The 20277-nt window shown below is 39.5% G+C and overlaps 1 protein-coding gene and 1 pseudogene across 3 annotated transcripts in view; one reads left to right on the top strand and one right to left on the bottom strand.

The window, feature by feature from the left end:
• The window catches only part of BTBD1 (BTB domain containing 1), a 92690-nt gene that overhangs the window by 27029 nt on the left and 45384 nt on the right, over nucleotides 1–20277 (bottom strand). For all 3 annotated transcript variants that reach the window (XM_030814934.1, XM_030814932.1, XM_030814935.1), the window contains exons 2-3: nucleotides 13627–13783; nucleotides 7871–7976 (exon numbers count right to left, since the gene is read on the bottom strand). In XM_030814934.1, coding sequence (XP_030670794.1) covers nucleotides 7871–7976; nucleotides 13627–13783 — 263 coding nt within the window. The remainder of the gene's footprint in view (nucleotides 1–7870; nucleotides 7977–13626; nucleotides 13784–20277) is intronic.
• LOC100605233 lies at nucleotides 1185–1874 on the top strand (annotated as a pseudogene).

Below are 20277 nucleotides of genomic sequence, written 5' to 3'. Positions count from 1 at the left end.
CTACAAAAAAGTTTTTAAAAATTAGCCAGGCATGGTGGCATGCACTTGTAGTCTCAGCTACTCAGGAGGCTGAGGCAGCAGGATCACTTGAGCCCGGGAGGTTGAGGCTGTAGTGAGCCATGATCATGCCACTGTACTCCAGCCCAGGCAACAGAGTGAGACTGTGCCAAAAAATAATAAAATAAAATAAAATCGGGTGGTTTAGGCAGGCTTCACTTATGCAAGACTTGAAGGAAGTGGGGGAGTAAGCCAAATAGATACCTAGAGGAAGAGTATTCCAGGACTGAAAGTACAAACGCTCTCATATTAAAGTGTGCCTGGCATATCTGAGGAATGGTAAGGAGGCCAACGTGGTGGAGTGGAGTTAGCAGGAGGGAAGAGTAGCAGGCAAGGAGGCCAGAGGCTGTGGGGAGAGGGGGCAATCATGCAGCACCCTGTAGATCATTTGACTTTTACTCTAAGTGACATGGAGAATGCCTGGAGGGTTCTGAGTTGTCACATTTTATGTTCTGAAAGGATCACCCTGGCTTCTCTGTTGAGAAGAGGCTATAGTGGAGACAGTATCAATTGGAGGCTCTTGCATCGATCCAGGTCAGGGATGGAGGCCTGGACAAGGAGGGTAGCAGTGGAAGTGGTGAAAATTGATCATATTTGGAATGTTTTCTGAAGGAAGACTCAATTAGATTTCCTAACAGATTGGATGTCAGGTGTGATTTAAAGAGAGGAGTCAAGAATAACTGCAAGGTTTATATAGTTTATGCACTGGAGGGATGAGGGTGGCATCAACCAAGATGGGAAAGACCATAGGAGGTACAGGTTTGGGGTGGGGAAAGAGCTGAAGTTTCATTTTAGACATACTAAGTTTGAAATTCCTATTTGACATCCAAGTATAAACGTCATGCCTGTACCTCAGGTCCTCACTCAGAACGCTTTTCCTCTTATGACAGGCAAAATTAAAATAAGCTCAGTTACTTTTAAGTTCTAACAGCCCAGAAGCAATAAGTTCAGAAGAGAAAGGGGCTTTAGAGGCTAATATACTAGAATGAAATGATAAACTGCAATCTAACAGGGATAGAGAAAAGAGGAAATTTGTGAAAAGAAGACGTTAAGCACTTGAAAAGAATAGCTATCAAGGGTCTTACAGAGTTTTTTAAAAAAACAACACTTCACAGACCTGAGGGCTTCACTGTACAATAATAATGTAACTGATACTTAGTGAGCATTAATAATCGCAAGAATCCTAAATTATATCCAGTATATATTGTTTAATATAGGCAGGTAAAATAAAACATGTTTTAGATTTCTCAAAGGGTCAAAATAAATACCCCAGTTCGACAGCATGCTGCCCACGCCAACCCCGCTCTGCATGCCCGCTCGCCCGCGCCCACCATGGCCACAGTTCAGCAGCTGGGAGGAAGATGGCGCCTGGTGGACAGCAAACGCTTTGATGAATACACGAAGGAGTAGGAATGGGTACTGCTTTGTGAAAAATGGACGCAATGGCCAAGCCAGATTGTATCATAACTTGTGATGGCAAAAACCTCACCATAAAAACTGAGAGCACTTTGAAAACAACACAGTTTTCTTGTACCCTGGGAGGGAAGTTTGAAGAAGCCACAGCTGATGGCAGAAAAACTCAGACTGTCTGCAACTTTACAGATGGTGCATTGGTTCAGCATCAGGAGTGGGGTGGGAAGGAAAGCACAATAACAAGAAAATTGAAAGATGGGAAATTAGTGGTGGACTGTCTCACGAACAATGTCACCTGTACTCGGATCTGTGAAAAAGTAGAATAAAAATTCCATCATCACTTTGGACAGGAGTTAACTAAGAGAATGACCAAGCTCAGTTCAATGAGCAAATCTCCATAGTGTTTTTTTTTCGTTACTATGTTCAATTATCTTTATCACAAACATTTCACATGCAGCTATTTCAAAGTGTCTTGGATTAATGAGGATCATCCCTTTGGTTAATAAATAAATGTGTGCTAATAAAAAAAAATAATAAATACCCCAGTTCCTAAAAAATGACCCTTCTAGATGGATAGGAAAATCTCTGAAGAACCTAGATAAAATAGGCACTTCTATGAAATATCTAATAGTTATACTTTAAATTAAATTTAAATAAAAATGAGCATGCTATACTTACACACAGCAAAAATCAATTAAAGCATTAAATATGATTGCATTATCCGTAAACACATATCAGAAAAACATTTCTTTAAATACTATTCTACAATATGGGCAGGCACAGTGGCTCACTCCTGTAATCCCAGCACTTTGGGAGGCCGAAGTGAGTGATCACCTGAGGTCAGGAATTCGAGACCACCCTGGCCAACAGGGTGAAACCCCGTCTCCACAAAAAATACAAAAGTTAGCGGGACGTGGTGGCAGGTGCCCGTGTAATCCCAGCTACTTGGGATGCTAGGGTCAGGAGAATCACTTGAACTCGGGAGGCGGAGGCTACAGTGAGTCAAGATCATGCCATTGTACTCCAGCCTGGGTGACAAGAGCAAAACTCTGTCTAAAAAAAAAAAAAAAAAAAACTTTTCTGCAATGGTCTACACATGCTAGGAGCCAAATATTTGCTTAATATCAAACATAAGTAATATCCTAGCAAAGGTATCATAGTCCCAAGAACACAGTAGAGGCTTAATAACATGTTAAAAATAAACCCAATTAGAAATATTTTAGCTCTCTAACCAAGCAATACCAACAGACACACTTATATTAAATTTTCAGATCTCAACAAAAAATAGGTTAGATACTTAAAACTACACTTTCTACTTTAAAATACTAAATAATTAAAGGACTTAAACTCCAAAGTGTTCCATAAAAATCAGTTTAACAATCAATTTATTACTTACCATACATGCAATATTAAGATACAGTACTCTCCTTATATATTTATGCCATTTAACAAGTAAACTCAACTCAGATCTCAACAAAAAATAGGTTAGATACTTAAAACTACACTTTCTACTTTAAAATACTAAATAATTAAAGGACTTAAACTCCAAAGTGTTCCATAAAAATCAGTTTAACAATCAATTTATTACTTACCATACATGCAATATTAAGATACAGTACTCTCCTTATATATTTATGCCATTTAACAAGTAAACTCAACTATCCAGAATAAGATTAACAAGCCACAGAAAAAGCTTCCAAGTTAATTACAGAAATTCTAGATTTCTGTAGTGAGGCTGTAGTGAGGCTGTAGTGAGCCATGATCATGCCACTGTACTCCAGCCCAGGCAACAGAGTGAGACTGTGCCAAAAAATAATAAAATAAAATAAAATCGGGTGGTTTAGGCAGGCTTCACTTATGCAAGACTTGAAGGAAGTGGGGGAGTAAGCCAAATAGATACCTAGAGGAAGAGTATTCCAGGACTGAAAGTACAAACGCTCTCATATTAAAGTGTGCCTGGCATATCTGAGGAATGGTTACACATAATTTTCTTTTAAAAATCAAACTTCAGTATCTCTTATTGTAGCTGAGCAGATGAGTATAAACTATGGCACCATGAAGCCCTTTCACAAGTAAATTAAATGCAATCAATATGCCACAAACATTTGATGGAAAATCAGAAGACTTTGAACCTACATGTCTCCACTTGGTATGCTAATAACTTCCGCAGAGATAAACACATAAGCTTTATTACTAAAAAAAAGCACATCATACTACCCTTGGCGTAAATTCATTTTATTCTATCAACATGATAAATTTTCTTCTTCCTTTAGCAAAAGGCTGTAAGAAACAGTATCTCTTCCTCCAGAACACATATTCAAATCCCAGAGGAGAAAAAACATCCTGAGAATATAAGACAGCTGTAAAAAGCTCCTGAAGCCAGTCCTTTCAGCTCCCAGTCTTCTCTTGAATTACCAATTTTTGGGGCTGGGCCTAACAGTTCACACCTGTAATCCCAGCACTTTGGGAGGCTGAGGCGGGCAGATGGCTTGAGCCCAGGAGTTCAAGACCTACCTGGGCAACATGGCAAAACCCCGTCTCTACCAAAAAAGACAAAAATAATAATAATAACATTGATAAAAAATGTTTTTTAATTATTTACCAATTTTTAACAAGTACATTTGAAACAAACTAGTCTATGGGGCAGAAAGACAAACACATAGGTCTTCTACTGGCAGATGTGTTAAAGTACGAAGTTAAAGCTCAGAACCAAATAAAGATCAGAAAAACACAGCAGATTGTTTCATAAATATAACACAATATTGAGTTTTCATATAAACAACCGTGAGTCAAATCAAATGACCAAATATTTATTGGCTTCTACCCTGTACAAGGCACGTACTTCAAGATTCTCAGGCTCCAAGAGCATACATAATTTAAGAGCTATTTATAAGGTATAAGTTACCCAGATGCACGCAGTAATACTTCAGATGAGAACACACTGAAGAACAAATGAAGCATCTGACAGCCCCTAACAGGGAGGAAATCTTAGGATTAAGCAATGTTTCATCAATAACTTGGGCAGTGTTTAGGGCTCTCAAATATCCAGTACCCAACAGACACCACATGCAGGTGCTGGGGAGGAATCTGATTTAGTCCCTGTCCTTCAGTATATTATAAGCAGTGTATTATTTATTCCTAAGGTACTGTGCAATACATCAACTAACAACAGGATGTTAGAACAGAGGAATATACCAAGTATAATGGAGGAGGGTGGGGTATCAGCTCTCAAAAAATGAGTCATATGGAAGTGTTACTTTAGCCAAGATTTAAGACTGCGTGAGAGCCAGCCAAGATGGGAAGAAAAAGCATTACTCTAGACACAGCCAGTCAGTCCAGTTGATCAACAAATATCAGCTGAACATGTACTATATTATTCTGTCTTTGGTGCTAGTGATACAGTTGTACACAAGACGAAGTCCCTGCCTTCAAGGAGTTTACAATTTACGAGAGAAAAGTAAACAATCAACATATATATATATATATATATATATATATATATATAGACAAGTACCTAGATAAGACTTTCAGAGAGCAATGTGTATTACAAGGAAAATAAATCAGAGCAAGAGTAATGGAATAGAGATTGCTTAGGGGAACACGGTATCTAATTAAGTAGGTCTGAAGTCTCAGGTCTCCTTTAATCTGAGATGCAAAGATTCAGGGGGGAAGGATTCTCATCAGAAGGAATAGCAAATACAAAAGAATGGAATATAAATAATCCTGGCCGGCATACATGGGACTTGAATTAGGGGGAGAATGGTAGGAGACAAAGTCAGATGCAGGTAGTGACTTCTACCTATTTACCAAAGATGTTTTCTCTTCTTCCTGGGGTGTGACTAGTCTGCATCTCTTGGCTTCTCCAAAGTTAGGTGAGATCTTGCAACTGAATGGGACCAATAAAATAACAGCCAAAATGTAGGTGCTATATCAGGGTCAAGGCTTTTAATCTGTGGGTATTTTCCCTATCCACACTTTCTCCCATCTGCCAGCAAAACACAGATAATAGCTAGGCTCCAGGGAATGACAGAACAACAAGAGAGAACTACCTATTGACTATAATACTCCCTTGGTCTGTTATATGGGCGTGAAATAAACTTCTGTGTTTGAGCCAGTCTGCACTTTTGGGTCTATTTCTTACCACAGCCTGACAAATACAAGGCCTGACTCCACAGGCCTTGTATTCCTGTGAGCTTTTATAAGGAATTTAAATTTTATGCAAATGGCAGTGGGAAGACACTGGAAGCAAGGAAGTTATATGGGCTGATTTTTTATTTATAAAGATCATTCTGGCTGCCATGTAGAGAATGGAGTGTATGGGAGCAAGACTGGATGAAAGGAGAGACTACAAGAGACCACTGCAATTAACCAGGCAAAAGAGAATGGTGGCTTAGACTAGGTGGTAGCCACGGATATGGTAAGTAGTGTCAGATTCAGGATACATATTCAAAGTAGAGCCATGAGCACCTGATGATAAGACCGCATGTGGGGTATGAGAGAAATAATAATCAAGAATAACTGGAGTTTTTAGCCCAAGCAATCAGGTTCATGGTGGTGTTGTTAAGGAAGACTGAAAACAGTTGGAAAGGAACAGAAGAGACCTAACAGACAGCAAGGGGAATCAATGGTTCTCCTTTAGCTGTTCTGTTTCAAATGCCTATAAAATCTCCAAATGAGAATGTCAGGTAGACAGTTGGGTATGTGAGTTTGTAGCCCAGAAGAAGACAGGGACTGAAGATACATATTTTAGGTTATCATCATAAAGATAGTATTTAAAGCCATAGGCCTGGATTAGGTCTCTCTACTCTCCTACAAGACAAAATGTACATCGTTAGCCTATCATTAGATGTTCCTCTATCACCTGGCTTTAAACTGCTTTGCACATGATTCCTCTTATACACTTCTTCCTGAGGTTCTACTTGCCACTAATGCCCTCCCCTCTCCACTATCCAAACACAGTAAGTCCTCAATGTATGGGTTCTTGGAAACTGTGACTTCAAATGAAACAATGTCTAACGAAAGCAATTTTACCATGAGCTAACTGATACAAACAAGAGTTAAGTTCCTACGGCATATTTCTGGTCACAAAAATACCACCAAGCTTCTAAATAAAGACTCAAAGCACTTCTAAATTAAACAGTGAAATAAATGTGAGCTATACATACATTTTAGAAAGATTAATAAAGACAAGAAAGAGAATCATTTACCCAATTTTTGGTGAATCAGTGAGTGACAGTGGTCATAGTGGTGGTGGGTTAAATCCAGGAATAAACGTTTACAAAGTGAAAATTTTGAGGAGCACCTCCCACACAACGCAGTTCAAAAGCAAATAACATAGTGGGATTGCTGAGTGCTTTCATACTATGTCATTTATCATCAAACATTTGTATGATTATCATATACTTTACAAATTTTTACTTGATAAATCATTTTCCAATCCACTTATTCCAGTTCAGAGTCTCAGGTGGCCGGAGCTTATCCCAGTGGCTTGGTATAGGCAGGAACCAATCCCACACAGTACATCATTTCATTACACGGCACACTCACACACACTGTCATTCAGACTGAGGCCATTTCGACACACCAAAGAACCTAACATGAACATCTTTGGGATGTGAGAGGAAACTAGAGCGCCTGGAGAAGACCATGAAGATATAGGAGAACATGTAAACCCTATAGATTGTGGCCCCCGCCAGGAGTCCTTTTTTTCTTATCAACATTATAATGAAACAACATTATTCAAGGACCTACTGTACTATCCATTCTTTAAGGCTCATAGCAGAACCTCTTCTGTCAAAATTTTCCTAACACTACTGCAATCTGAAGTAATCGCTCCATTTTCTGGATTTGCATAGTAATTATTTTCTACATACCTAATTTAGAAAAGACAGAAATCACATTTTACCATATGTCCTCTTTTTTTTAATTTTTATTTTAAGTTTAGGGGTACACGTGCAGGTTTGTCACACAGGTAAACTTGTGTCATGGGGGTTTGCTGTACAGACTATTTCATCACCCAGGTATTAATACCCTCTCTTCTACTAGCGTTTTAAATCTTAATTTTAAAATATTTATTCCTTGATTCTCCAATTAGACGTTTCCTTAACAAGACAACTCACCTCTTACTCTTTTTTATGTTTCCTATGGACCCTAGAATAATGCCATGCATATGGTGGGCATTCAATGAATATTTATTTGATTTGAAATCTTTTAACAGGCAATGAGGTAGTTAAGACTTTTAGAAATAGTTTCACCAAAACAAAAGAAAGCAAAACTCTTAGAGAGACTTCAATCATTTGGGAAAGCCACTGATTTAAAAATATGTCCTTCTCCAACAAGGCTGACAAGTAAGGCATTAACTATACTTAAAATGTAACAATTTACTTCATGGCGAACTTACCTATATCAATATCAGTAAACCCTTCTGCACTTATTGCATCCATTGTGCTTTTGTCTATTGTATCTAGACAAAGACTAGCAAGCTGAGGTTCATCAAATAATCGAGCCTAAACATATAAAGAGATAGTTATTTAACTTTCATAGTTATTTTACCTTCAGGCTGTACATATTTGAAGTTAATATTGTCAACAGTTATAATTGCTAATTATGTAAAAATATCTACTTAAAATACACATGATAATGTCTATATATTCTTAAAACTTTTCATTCTACAATCAGAAATGAAAAGCTAAAAATACAAATGCCCTGCTGAGATAAGAACAAATTCACATTACCAATCCTGTTATTTTTATTTTTGTGTGCTTATATGTGTGTGTGTGTGTGTACAGCCTATTTTCTTATACATTACTTATTCTGATCCTTAATGAACCCTTTATGTTAGATAAGGCTTACATTATTATCCCATTTTCAGAGCTTTGGAGAGGTACAGTGACTTGCTTAAGATCATCTAGTTAAGTATGTTGCAAAGCAAGTACTTAAATCTTATAGTCTTTTCACTAAACTATAATATCAATTGTCAAGCACAACAGTACAAATATCAGATTTTCTCTTCCATTGCCTGTTTTGATTTTGAGGACAGAACAGGGTACAAGAATTTTAGAGCATGAGAGCTCTGGGAACCTAAGCAAAATTATGTCTGACAACACAAGAACAAATACATAAAATTCACATGACGGAATATTATACAAAAACGAGAATGAACAATCTACAACTACACAAACCAATATAAATGAACCACACAAACCTAATGATGAGCAAAAAAGCCAGAATATATAGTGAGCAAGAATATGTACTGTATAATTCCAGAAGAACTAATTTTGGCTTTAAGATGTTAGAAGTCAAGCTTACAGTATGTGCTTTATCAATACGTATGTTATAACCCTCCCCCACAAAAAAAAAAAAAACAGTTTATAAGCAGGGGGAGTTCAAGTCAAACTCAAGCAAGCTTTTTAAAAAGCTGAAACACTGAAAGAGGAGGTATGATGATAGGCGTGCCAATGACCAACCTTTCATTCTGGCTTGGGGTCAGTTCTCTTTACATTTTAGAGGATGGGCAAACGCTAAATGCCCAAAGGTATTTATGTTGGCTTGGGCAGAAACCTTCTGAGAATTCTGCCAATTAATTAACCATATCATAAATGACACCAATTATTTGGCATGACTGATGATTCTTCATTTAATTTTAAAGTAAAACTCATTTTAAAGTATTCAGTAATTCAGATACTACTGAACAACTGATAAATATCTAAACAATTATCATGTGCTTTATGAGGGAGAGAAGAAAACATTAAACACACTGGCTTTAATTTTTTTTAATTTAAATATATTTTAAAAATTATATATATATTTTAAAACATTTACATATAACATAAAATATGTATAGAATACTTGAATATTTGAAAATGCACTTCCTAGATTATACACTGAGCCTGTTTACAATAATTTGCTTTGTCAAATTTTAAATACATTTTAGCACTAAATAAAAAACGTGTATTAATAAATATTAAATCTATCTCATGCAATTTTCCCTCAAAATATTTTTCATTTGGAATTTCCTTATTTTTTTTTAACTGTACCTTTTTTATTTAGACACACAAATACTTTGGAATTTCAAATTTATACAAAAGTTGTAAAGATAGTGCAATGAAAACCCATATACCCTTTATACAGATTTATCTAAATATAATTTAACACTGCCTCATTTATTACTTTTCCATATATATATATACATATACACACACACACACACACACACACACACACATCTATCTGGGAGGAGAGACTAAACTATTTGAGAGTAAGTTGCACACATCATGGCCTTTTACTCTTTTTTGGCGACAAGGTCTCACTGTCACCTAGGCTGGAGTGCAGTGGCATAATCTCGGCTTACTGCAACCTCCACCTCCCAGGTTCAAGGGATTCGCCTGCCTCAGCCTCCTGAATAGCTGGGACCACAGGTACCTACCACCACACCCACCTAATCTTTGAATTTTTAATAGAGACAGGGTTTTGCCGTGTTGGCCAGGCTGGTCTCCAACTCCTGACCTCAAGCGATCCACCTCCCCAAAGTGCTGGGATTACAAGCATGGGCACCGTGCTTGGCTTTTGTATTTTTTAATAGAGACAAGGTTTCGCCATGTTGCACAGGCTCATCTCCAACTTCTGGACTCAAGCAATCTGCCCACCTCGGCCTCCCAAAGTGCTGGGACTGCAGGTGTGAGCCACCGCGCCCAGCCTCAAAAGATATTTTAATTGGCCAACTCAACTATATTTTTAGTTGGTGTTCATATTAAAATTGATCTTTCACTCTAGGAAAAACAATTTTTTATAAAAATTATCTTATTCAGGGTAGCAAATGTCTGTCACTCCTTACACAGGCTATATCAAATTTCCTATGGAATCTATTGCTGCTATTTAGGGTGAAATAAATGTTCTCAAAACTGTCTTTGACTTTGGCATTATCTTTGATAACACTTCATAGAAAGTGTTTTTCCCTCTATAAATCATGCTGGTACAGTATACTGGCACTTTGCTTTAGAGAGAAGCTGGCAAAGGCCCTCTTAAGTAAATGAACATGCTCAGTTCAAATGACTCACTTGGCAGGAACAAGAAGTTTCACATGACAATTTATGGGCTAATTCACATGACCCCACCAGTGAAAAATGTAATATTGGAATCTCAGACCAACAAGATACTGAAAAGTTCTTTTTTTCTCATAGTGACACCTGTTAACCCTTGCTACTCAAAATCTGCTCCAGAAACACTGGTGTCATCTGAATGCCTGTTAGAAATGTACTCTGAGGCCCTATTCTGGTGCTACTGAACCAGAATCTGCATTTTAATTGCCAAAGTTTAGTTTATTGGTTTCTGAATTTATATCTCACCTTTAAAATAAAAATAGTTAAGTGATCGTCTCTACATGCATTAAAACTCCTGGACAATAAAGAATCTTATGAATATCAACTTATTTATTAAATTTTAATGACAAATTCAAAAGAGGAAAAAATACAGAGATATCACTTATTAGTTATATGACTTTGGTCAAGTTACTTCACCTCTCTGTGCCTCAATTTCCTTACTTAAAAATGGTGATAATAAGAAAACCTTTACTTTGAAAACCTACACCTCATAAAGTTACTTTGAGGATTAAATGAATTAATGTACACAAAGTGCTGAGAAAGGTGCCTGGCATACAATCATCTCCCAGTACATTCTGCTATTATTATCAGTATTACTAAACCTTCACAACTATCAATTTTAGGTGAGACCTTAGTTTTACCACTGCTGTCTAGTGTAATAAGATGTTAACTTCTGTAAGCTTCCATTTTTATCTTTAAAAAGGGGATAAGGAGATACTAGGTGAGGCACGGTGGCTCACGCCTGTAATCCCACCACTTTGGGAGGCCAAGGCAGGTGGATCACTTGAGGTCAGGAGTTCGAGACTAGCTTGGCCAACATGGTGAAACCCTGTCTCTACCAAAATAAAAAAATTAGCCAGGCGTGGTGGTGTGCACCTGTAATCCCAGCTACTCAGGTGGCTGAGGCAGGAGAATCGCTTGAACCCGAGAGGTGGAGGCTGCAGTGAGCCGAACTGCACCACTGCACTCCAGGCTGGGCAACAGAGTGATACTCTGCCTCAAAAAAAAAAGAAAAAAGAAAAAAAGGGATAATAATATTAAACTACATCACAGCATCATAGTGAGGAGTAAGTGCCATAATATATGTAAAGGGGATAGCTTGGTATCTGGCATACGTGGAGTTCTATAATTATGTCCAAGAAGAGGTGACATCAGAATGTTCTTTCTTCTGTAACTACAAATACTTCATGACAGAAGATGTTTTTAAAAGGTACCAAATGGTTTCTTTCCTTTTTTTTTTTTTTTGAGACAGAGTTTTGCTCTGTCGCCAGGCTGGAGTGCAGTGGTGCGATCTAGGCTCACTGCAAACTCTGCCTCCCGGGTTCGAGTGATTCTCCTGCCTCAGCCTCCCAAGTAGCTGGGACTACAGGCACGTGCCATCACGCCCAGCTAATTTTTGTATTTTCAGTAGAGACGGGGTTTCACCATGTTGGCCAGGATGGTCTCGATCTCTTGACCTCATGATCTGCCCGCCTCGGCCTCCCAAAGTGCTGGGATTACAGGCATGAGCCACCGTGCCCAGCTGGTACCAAACATTTTCTAAATGATAGAATGAACACTGAACTGGAAAACAAGAGCTCTGGGCCATGGCCCTACCTAGCCTATGAAGGTTTGGAAAGGCAGTTAATTACCCCAGGTTTTAATTTTCCCGTTTGTAGAATGAGAGGGTTGAGCTAGGGGCCATCAATAATTATTTCCAGTACTAATGTCAAATGGGATATTTTATCACCTTAGAATTTTAAAAACAATTTTTACATAGGATTACAACATTGTCTAAAAAGAAAAAAACTGTTGATTTACAAAGTATAAAGCTCAGATTACACACATATAACAAATGCTAAATACTATATGTTAAGGACTGGCTAAAGGTTCCACAGTTGTGTTAGGTTTGTAAAATTTCATTAGACTATACACTTAGAGTACGTGTACTTTTCTTTTTCTTTTTTTGAGATAGTGTTTCCCTCTGTCACCCAACCTGGACTGCAATGGCACAACCTTGGCTCACTGCAACCTCCACCTCCCAAGCTCAAACGATTCTCTTGCCTCAGCCTCCCAAGTAGCTGGGGTTACAGGCATGCGCCACCATGCTCAGCTAATTTTTGTATTTTTAGTAGAGACTGGGTTTTGCCTTGTTGGCCAGGCTGGTCTCTAACTATCGGCCTCGAGTGATCTGCCCACCTCGGCCTCCCAAAGTGCTGGGATTATAGGCTTGAGCCACCATGCCCAGCCACAATCTATGTAGTTTTCTATATGGATCCTATACTTAATGAAAACTTAAAAATGTCAGAAAAAGAATATTTCACATAAACCTAAAACTTTAACTCCTCCAGAAGTAGATCAGCAAGTTTCCAGATTACAGGTCCAAAGATCGTTAATCTTAGAACTTTTCAGGACTTATATTTCATCTTTATTCGAGATCCAGCAAAATTTGAGAACGAAGACATTCGTAACATTTCATGCTATCATACTCTCAATCATAAGTAGAAACAGTACTGGATCTCAATCTCAACTCCAATCCTAAATAGCTGTCTAACCTTGAGTCGCAACATCCCACTTACATATATAAGGCTTTAGCTTCTTCACCTGTATGATTCAGCACCGTATTAACTCTAATATGCTTTTTTTTGAGATGGAATCTCGCTCTGTCTCCCAGGGTGTCTGCCCCGCCACCCCAATTCAAGCGATTCTTCTGCCTCAGCCTCTTGAGTAGCTGGGATTACGAGCCTGCGCCACCACAGCTGGCTAATTTTTGTATTTTTAGTAGAGATGGGGTCATGCTGGCCAGGCTGGTCTTGAACTCCTGACCTCAAGTGATCTACCCGCTTCAGCATTCCAGAGTCTTGGAATTACAGGTGTGAACCACCGTGCATGGCCTCTAACACACTTTTCAATTCTAAAATCTTACAGATCTGACATATTTCCCTGATGTGTATTATAAAAATAATTATATATACTTTAAAATTATAATCTAGAATTCTCTAGGAAATATTAAATGCCCATATATAGTTTACTCAATTTTAAAACTACAATGATACATACCTTAGCTACATTTACTTACCTGAGTAAGTAACATAAAGGCATTATCTGCCCTAAGATGTTTGGTGAGAAATTCTACACAGTGTGCTTCCAAGGCTGGGACTGCATATTTCTTGGCAGTATAAAGAGTGGTCATAACTGTTTCTGGACCAATTTGAACTTCATCTGAATACAGAAATCTGGAAAGCAATTGGCACATTTGCAGAGATGATCAGTAATGTTTTAGATAAGCAATCCATCAGAGTTAAATTTCTGAGGAGTATTTACTTATATTTTATTTTATATTTTCATCTATCCATCCATCCATCCATCCATCCATCCATCCACCCACCCACCCACCCACCATCCATCCATCCATCCATCCATCCATCCATCGACAGGGTCTTGATGGATTCCAGGCTGGAGTGCATGGCTCACTGCAGCTTCAACCTCTCTGGCTCAAGCCATCCTCCCACCTCAGCTCCCTAAGTAGCTGGCACTACAAGTTTGCACTACCACACCCGGCTAATTTTTTATTTTTTGTAGAGACGGTTTCATCATATTGCCCAGACTGGTCTTGAACTCCTAGGCTCAAGCCATCCTCCCACCTCAGCCTCACAAAGTGCTGGGAAAATATTTTAAAACATAATGAGCAAACTAAAAAATAATCTGAAACCTGTGTCACGACACAGAGGCATAAGAATGATATAATGGACTTTGGGGACTCACGGGGGGAAGGGTGGGAGGGGAGTGAGGGATAAAAGACTACATACTGGGTACAGTGTACACTGCTCAGGTGACAAGTGCACCAAAATTTCAGAAATCACCACCAAAGCACTTATCCATGTAATCAAAAACCACCTGTTCCTAAAAAACTATTGAAATAAAAATAAATCTGCATCAGCCTTTGCAATCTACAGGGCATTTGCACATACATCATCTCATTTTATTCTTACTTAATCCTGAGGATTATTAATATTATTACTTAATCATGAGACAAATCTGTGTCTCCAAGCCATCCTCAGAGTTCTTTCTAGCACCCCACTGCTCCTTAGGACAACAGTGGTTCACTTATCTTTCCCTCATTTCATCTAAATAAATCTGCAGGTGGCTAAAGTCACATCTCTAAATGTTAAAATATTCATTGATTTCTTGATAATAGTGCCTTCTTATTCTGGGCATCTTTTAACCTTTCGTTGTTATCCCAGAATTAGCATAATGATCACAGATTAGAGTACTGGGGCTTGGGAGGAATAAAGCAACTTAATAATATATTAAATGACTCCATCTTGCTACGTACTTTGTAGTATTTAGGTCCAATTTTTCTCTAAAAATATTATCTAGCAGCCCAGTGTTGCCTTCCTCCTAGTTCACTGCTTCTAACTGGTAGGTCGAGAGATAAATCAGCTCTATAGAACTGAGAAAAATGGGAGAGGGTGAGCATCAGGATAAATAGCTAATGCATGCTGGGCTTAATGCCCAGGTGACAGGTTGATAGGTGCAGCAAACCACATTGCCACGTTTACCTATGTAACAAACCTGCACATCCTGCACATGTACTCCGGAACTTAATATTAAAAAAAAAAACAGGCCGAGCACGGTGGCTCACGCCTGTAATCTCAACACTTTGGAAGGCTGAGGCGGATCACCTGAGGTCAGGAGTTCAAGACCAGCCTGGTCAACAAGGCGAAACCCAGTCTACTAAAAATACAAAAATTAGCCAGGCGTGGTAGTGTATGCCTGTAATCCCAGCTACTCGGGAGGCTGAGGCAGGAGAATCGTTTGAACCTGGGAGGTACAGATTGCTGTGAGTCAAGATCGTGCCACTGCAAGGCGGCATGGGCAACAGAGCTAGACTCTGTCTCAAAAATAAATAATAAAATTAAAAAAAAAAAAAAAGAAACGAGAAAAAGCTAAGATTCTCAGTGAAGACCTGGGTGGTTCTTCTTAAACTATACTTGAACTTGTGCATATCATCTTTAGGCCCCTTTCTGTGGCTCCTCGGAGACCCTTGTGCTTACTGCCCAGTTCTCAGCTATACTTAAGATAGCTGAGGCTACTGGAGAAGTATGGCATTAAGAACCATTATTTCGGCCAGGCGCGGTGGCTCACACCTGTAATCCCAGAACTTCAGGAGGCCAAGGTGGGCGGATCACGAGGTCAGGAGGTCGAGATCATCCTGGCCAACATGTGAAACGCCATCTCCACTAAAAATACAAAAATTAGCCAGGTGTGGTGGCGTGCACCTGTAATCCCAGCTGCTCAGGAGACTAAGGCAGGAGAATCGCTTGAACCTGGGAGGCAGAGATTGTAGTAAACCGAGATTGTGCTGCTGCACTCCAGCCTGGCAACAGAGCGAGAATCCTTCTAAAAAAAAAAAAAAAATTTTTTTTTTTTTTTTTTTTTTTTTTTGAGACAGAGTTTCACTCTTGTTGCCCAGGCTGGAGTGTAAGGGCGCAATCTCGGCTCACTGCAACTTCCACCTCCCAGGTTCAAGCGATTCTCCTACCTTAGCCTCCTGAGCAGCTGGGATTACAGGTGCGCACCACCACACCTGGCTAATTTTTTGTATTTTTAGTAGAGATGGGACTTCATTATGTTGGACAGGCTTGTCTCGAACTCCTGACCTCAGGTGATCCACCCACTTTGGCCTCCCAAAGTGGTAGGGTTATAGGTGTGAGCCACTGTGCCTGGCTTTTTTTTTTTTTTTTTGAGACAGAGTCTTGTTCTGTCGCCCAGCCTACAGTCCACTGGTGTGATCTCTGCTCACTGCAACCTCTACCTCCTGGGTAAAAGAGATTCTCCTGCCTCAGCCTCCTGAGTAGCTGGGATTACAGGAGTGTGCCACCGTACCCAGCTAATTTCTGTATTTTTAGTAGAGAGGGGGTTTCACCATGTTGGCTAGGCTGGTCTTGAACTCCTGACCTCAGGACCACCTTGGCCTCCCAAAGTGCTGGGATGATAGCCGTGAGCCACCGCGCCTGGCAAGAACCATTATTTCATTTTGGTGATATTTAAAGACGTAAGAACACTTTAGAAAAAAATTTTTTTTTAAGATTATTTACAGGCCGGGGGTGGTGGCTCACGCCTGTAATCCCAGCATTTTGGGAGGCCGAGGCAGGCGGATCATGAGGTCAGGAGATCAAGACTATCCCGGCTAACACGGTGAAACCTATCTCTACTAAAAAAAATACAAAAAATTAGCCGGGTGTGGTGGCAGGCGCCTGTAGTCCCAGCTACTTGGGAGGCTGAGGCAGGAGAATGGCGTGAACCCGGGAGGCAGAGCTTGCAGTGAGCCGAGATAGTGCCACTGTACTCCAGCCTGGGCGACAGAACAAGACTCCATCTCAAAAAAAAAAAAAAAAAAAAAAAAAGATTATTTGCCTGGAAGACTCGGACTCAAGTAGCTTTAGATATGAGCTCCCAGAACACTTACTATATTTGTATTTCCAGGATCCAAGTTGTAAAATACAGGTTTTAGAAAACCCATTATCTTCTTTCAGAATACTCTTTATTACACTGAGGTGAGTGATGAAAGTTAAGTTCTATTTCATGTTCCTAACCCTCTACCTTTCAATTTCCTCATTTTATTCCTATGGCCATAATCACAATGCACAATGAAAACGCTAGCCTGTTATATCCCCCTCACTCCCCACCCTAACCAAATCCTGGCACTCCTCTGATCAGTTATGTTTACAACTATCTCAAGTGGAGGTATACTCCCCTATATCTCATTTTCAAAGGCAAGGGTGCTGTTTTTCAGGATCACATTGTTCTTACCTACTTTTTTCCCCTGAACACTCCTTTTAGAGACTCCTCAGTCAACTGTATCACCCTCATAATGATCACTTGACATTATGTTGCAAACTCTGTGATGAATACAGGGAATTAAAAACTAACTAAGGCACAGTCCCTCATGGCCAAAGGGAGGGGAATGAATAAAACCAGAGAGAAAGCTACCATTTGTTGGGTGTCTGCCGTATGACAAATGCCAATTCATTTAATCCTCTCACATAGAAGGAAGGTGCTATTCCCTGCATTTTAATAAGAAAACCAAGGCTGAGGAAACAGGAGAGCTGTTTACCATAACACACCATTTCTGGGCTTCTGACTATTTTCAGTGCCACACAGTAAGGCCAAGAGGAAATAGACTGCTTGGGTTTAAGCTTGTTTTGTCACTTGCTAGCCATGTGACTTATTATCAATGCCTGCCTCTCAAAAAAGATGAGAATAACAGCACCTACTTCATAATGTTGTTGTGATGATTAACATAAATTAAAACACAAATCATTTTGAATAATGCCTGACAAAAAAATTGCCTCAGTAAATATTAGCTATTTATCTGTATGTTGTCTCATATTTTTTATCATTATTTCCCTCTGCATTTTGGAAGATTTCCTTGCCATTATCTTCTGGTGCCTTCCTATTTTTCTCCCCAGCAATCACATTTAAATTTCTAAGAATCCTTGCTTCTTTCTTGATCGTTCCTTTTTTCTCCACAGCACCGTGTCCTGGTTTGATGAACGGAAAAACTTTCTGAAGTCTCCAAGATGACATTAAACAAAGTTTTAAAAGTTCTCCACTGTTTCCTTGAGGATCCGCTGTTGTGTTTCTCTTGGTCTTTGTCATTCACGTTCTGCTTTTCCTTATATGTCAGATGATTAAACACCGTCTCCAACTTCACTATTCTAAGCAGCTGGTCTGTTTTCAAGATAATACTATCTCCAAAACAGAAAGGTTGGCTGGGAGCTCTGTGTATGTGGGAGGCTTGCTGACTGGCACCTGGCATTAGAGTGTGAAGCCAGCCCTAGGGCAGGGACCCCTCAAAGCCATTGGAAGAGAGCTTAACCCTGGGGTCCCAAAGCCATACCCAGCAGTCCCAGTTCTTCTCAGGCAGTTTGTTCAATTTATCTCAAAAAGCCTGTCCATTGTCATGAACAGCTGGTTAAGGGGATGGTCTATTTACAGGCTTTAAATTAATTTCCATGTTTTAGCACTACCTTCTCATTTCCACCCTCCTTACTTCCAACTCCTAGCCAAGAACTTTGTTGGGGTTCTGCCAGGAAAGGCGCTCCAGCTCCGCTGCGGCTTTGAAAGCTCTGGGTTCTGGGCTCCAGATTCATCTACTCTAGTTCATCCATCAACCAGCTTCCAACTTCTCTGTCCCTCTCTACTCTGTTGGCCCTTCCAACCTCTCTTTTTCTCTTCATTGTAATGGACTTACCCTTTTTAAAAAATTTCTTAATAGTCATTTTAATTGAGAGAGAGAGAATGCTAACAGCATGCTCAATTCCTTTCTTAAACTAGAAAACTATGAAATTTTTGTTTTAGGCCAGGCGCAGTGGCTCATGCCTGTAATCCCAGCTATCTGGGAGGTTGAGGCAGGAGACTCACTTGAATCTGGGAGGCGGAGGTTGCAGGGAGCCGAGATCGCACCACTGCACTCTAGCCTGGCCAACAAAGTGAGAATTAAAAAAAATTTTAATTAAAAAAAAAAAGAAATTTTTGTTTGAAGGACAAGGTAGCAGTCTAGAAGTCTTTACATGCCTGCCTTTATTTATTTTTGTCAGGTAAAAATTACTAGAGTTGTAAAACTGAGCAGCAATGTGAGGCCTTTATCACCATTTGCCCTTGAGTAGATCACACTTAAGAGGACAAGTGTCACAAACCTATACATGGTTCTATGAGAATCTATAAATGCGGGCTTTGACTCAGGAAGATGTGGAAAAAGTTTGTAGAGGAATTTCTGCTTGAGATTAGATCTAAAAGATTAAAAGGACGGTGGGAAGTACACTCCAGGAACAAGAGAGAATCATGTTTGTAGATTATTTTGTGTGAGATCTCCCATTCAAATTGCTTTTGTCAAATTGTGCTTTGGCAATATACTTCTGCTTTCTATCAAGGAACATTTTTTAAAACAAGTATGTATCCGAAGACACAGATTGAAGATACTTCATTACAGCAATGTCTTCTGTATGAGGGGATCTCATCAGGATTTTTTTTAAAACTCATCTAATTATCAGATTCGTGCATCTCCTAAGCAGTTGCCTTTTTTTTAATCTATAAATAATTACGTCCACCCAGGTTTCTCTTTTTGAATTAGCTGCTCAGATAATTAAAACAAAGTTGGCCGGGCGTGGTGGCTCACGCCTGTAATCCCAGCACTTTGGGTGGCGAAGGCAGGTGGATCACCTGAGGTCAGGAGTTCAAGATCAGCCTGCCCAACCTGGTGAAACCCCGTCTCTACTAAAAATACAAAAATTAGCCAGCATGGTGGCGGGCACCTGTAATCCCAGCTACTCAGCAGGCTGAGGCAGGAGAATCACTTGAACCTGGGCGGCAGTGGTTGCAGTGAGCTGAGATCGCGCCATTGTACTCCAGCCTGGGTGACAGAGCAAGACTCCGTCTCAAAAACAACAACAACAAAAACAAAAACAAAGTTTATAGCTTGCTTATAACATACATTTCGTTTGTTTTTGAGACAGGGTCTCATTGTCACACTGGGTGGAGAGTGGTGGCATGATCCTAGCTCACTGTATCCTCGAATTCCTGGGCTCAAGTGAATCTCCTGCTTCAGCCTCCAGAGTAACTAACACTACAGGCACATGCCACTATGCTCAGCTAATTTTTTTTTATGCTTTACGTTTTTGTAGAGACAGGTCTTGCTATATTTCCCAGGCTAGTTTCAAACTCC

This window comes from Nomascus leucogenys, chromosome 6 (genome assembly GCF_006542625.1).
Source record: "Nomascus leucogenys isolate Asia chromosome 6, Asia_NLE_v1, whole genome shotgun sequence".
Lineage (NCBI taxonomy): Eukaryota > Metazoa > Chordata > Mammalia > Primates > Hylobatidae > Nomascus > Nomascus leucogenys.
This window is presented reverse-complemented; position numbering and strand designations above follow the sequence as displayed.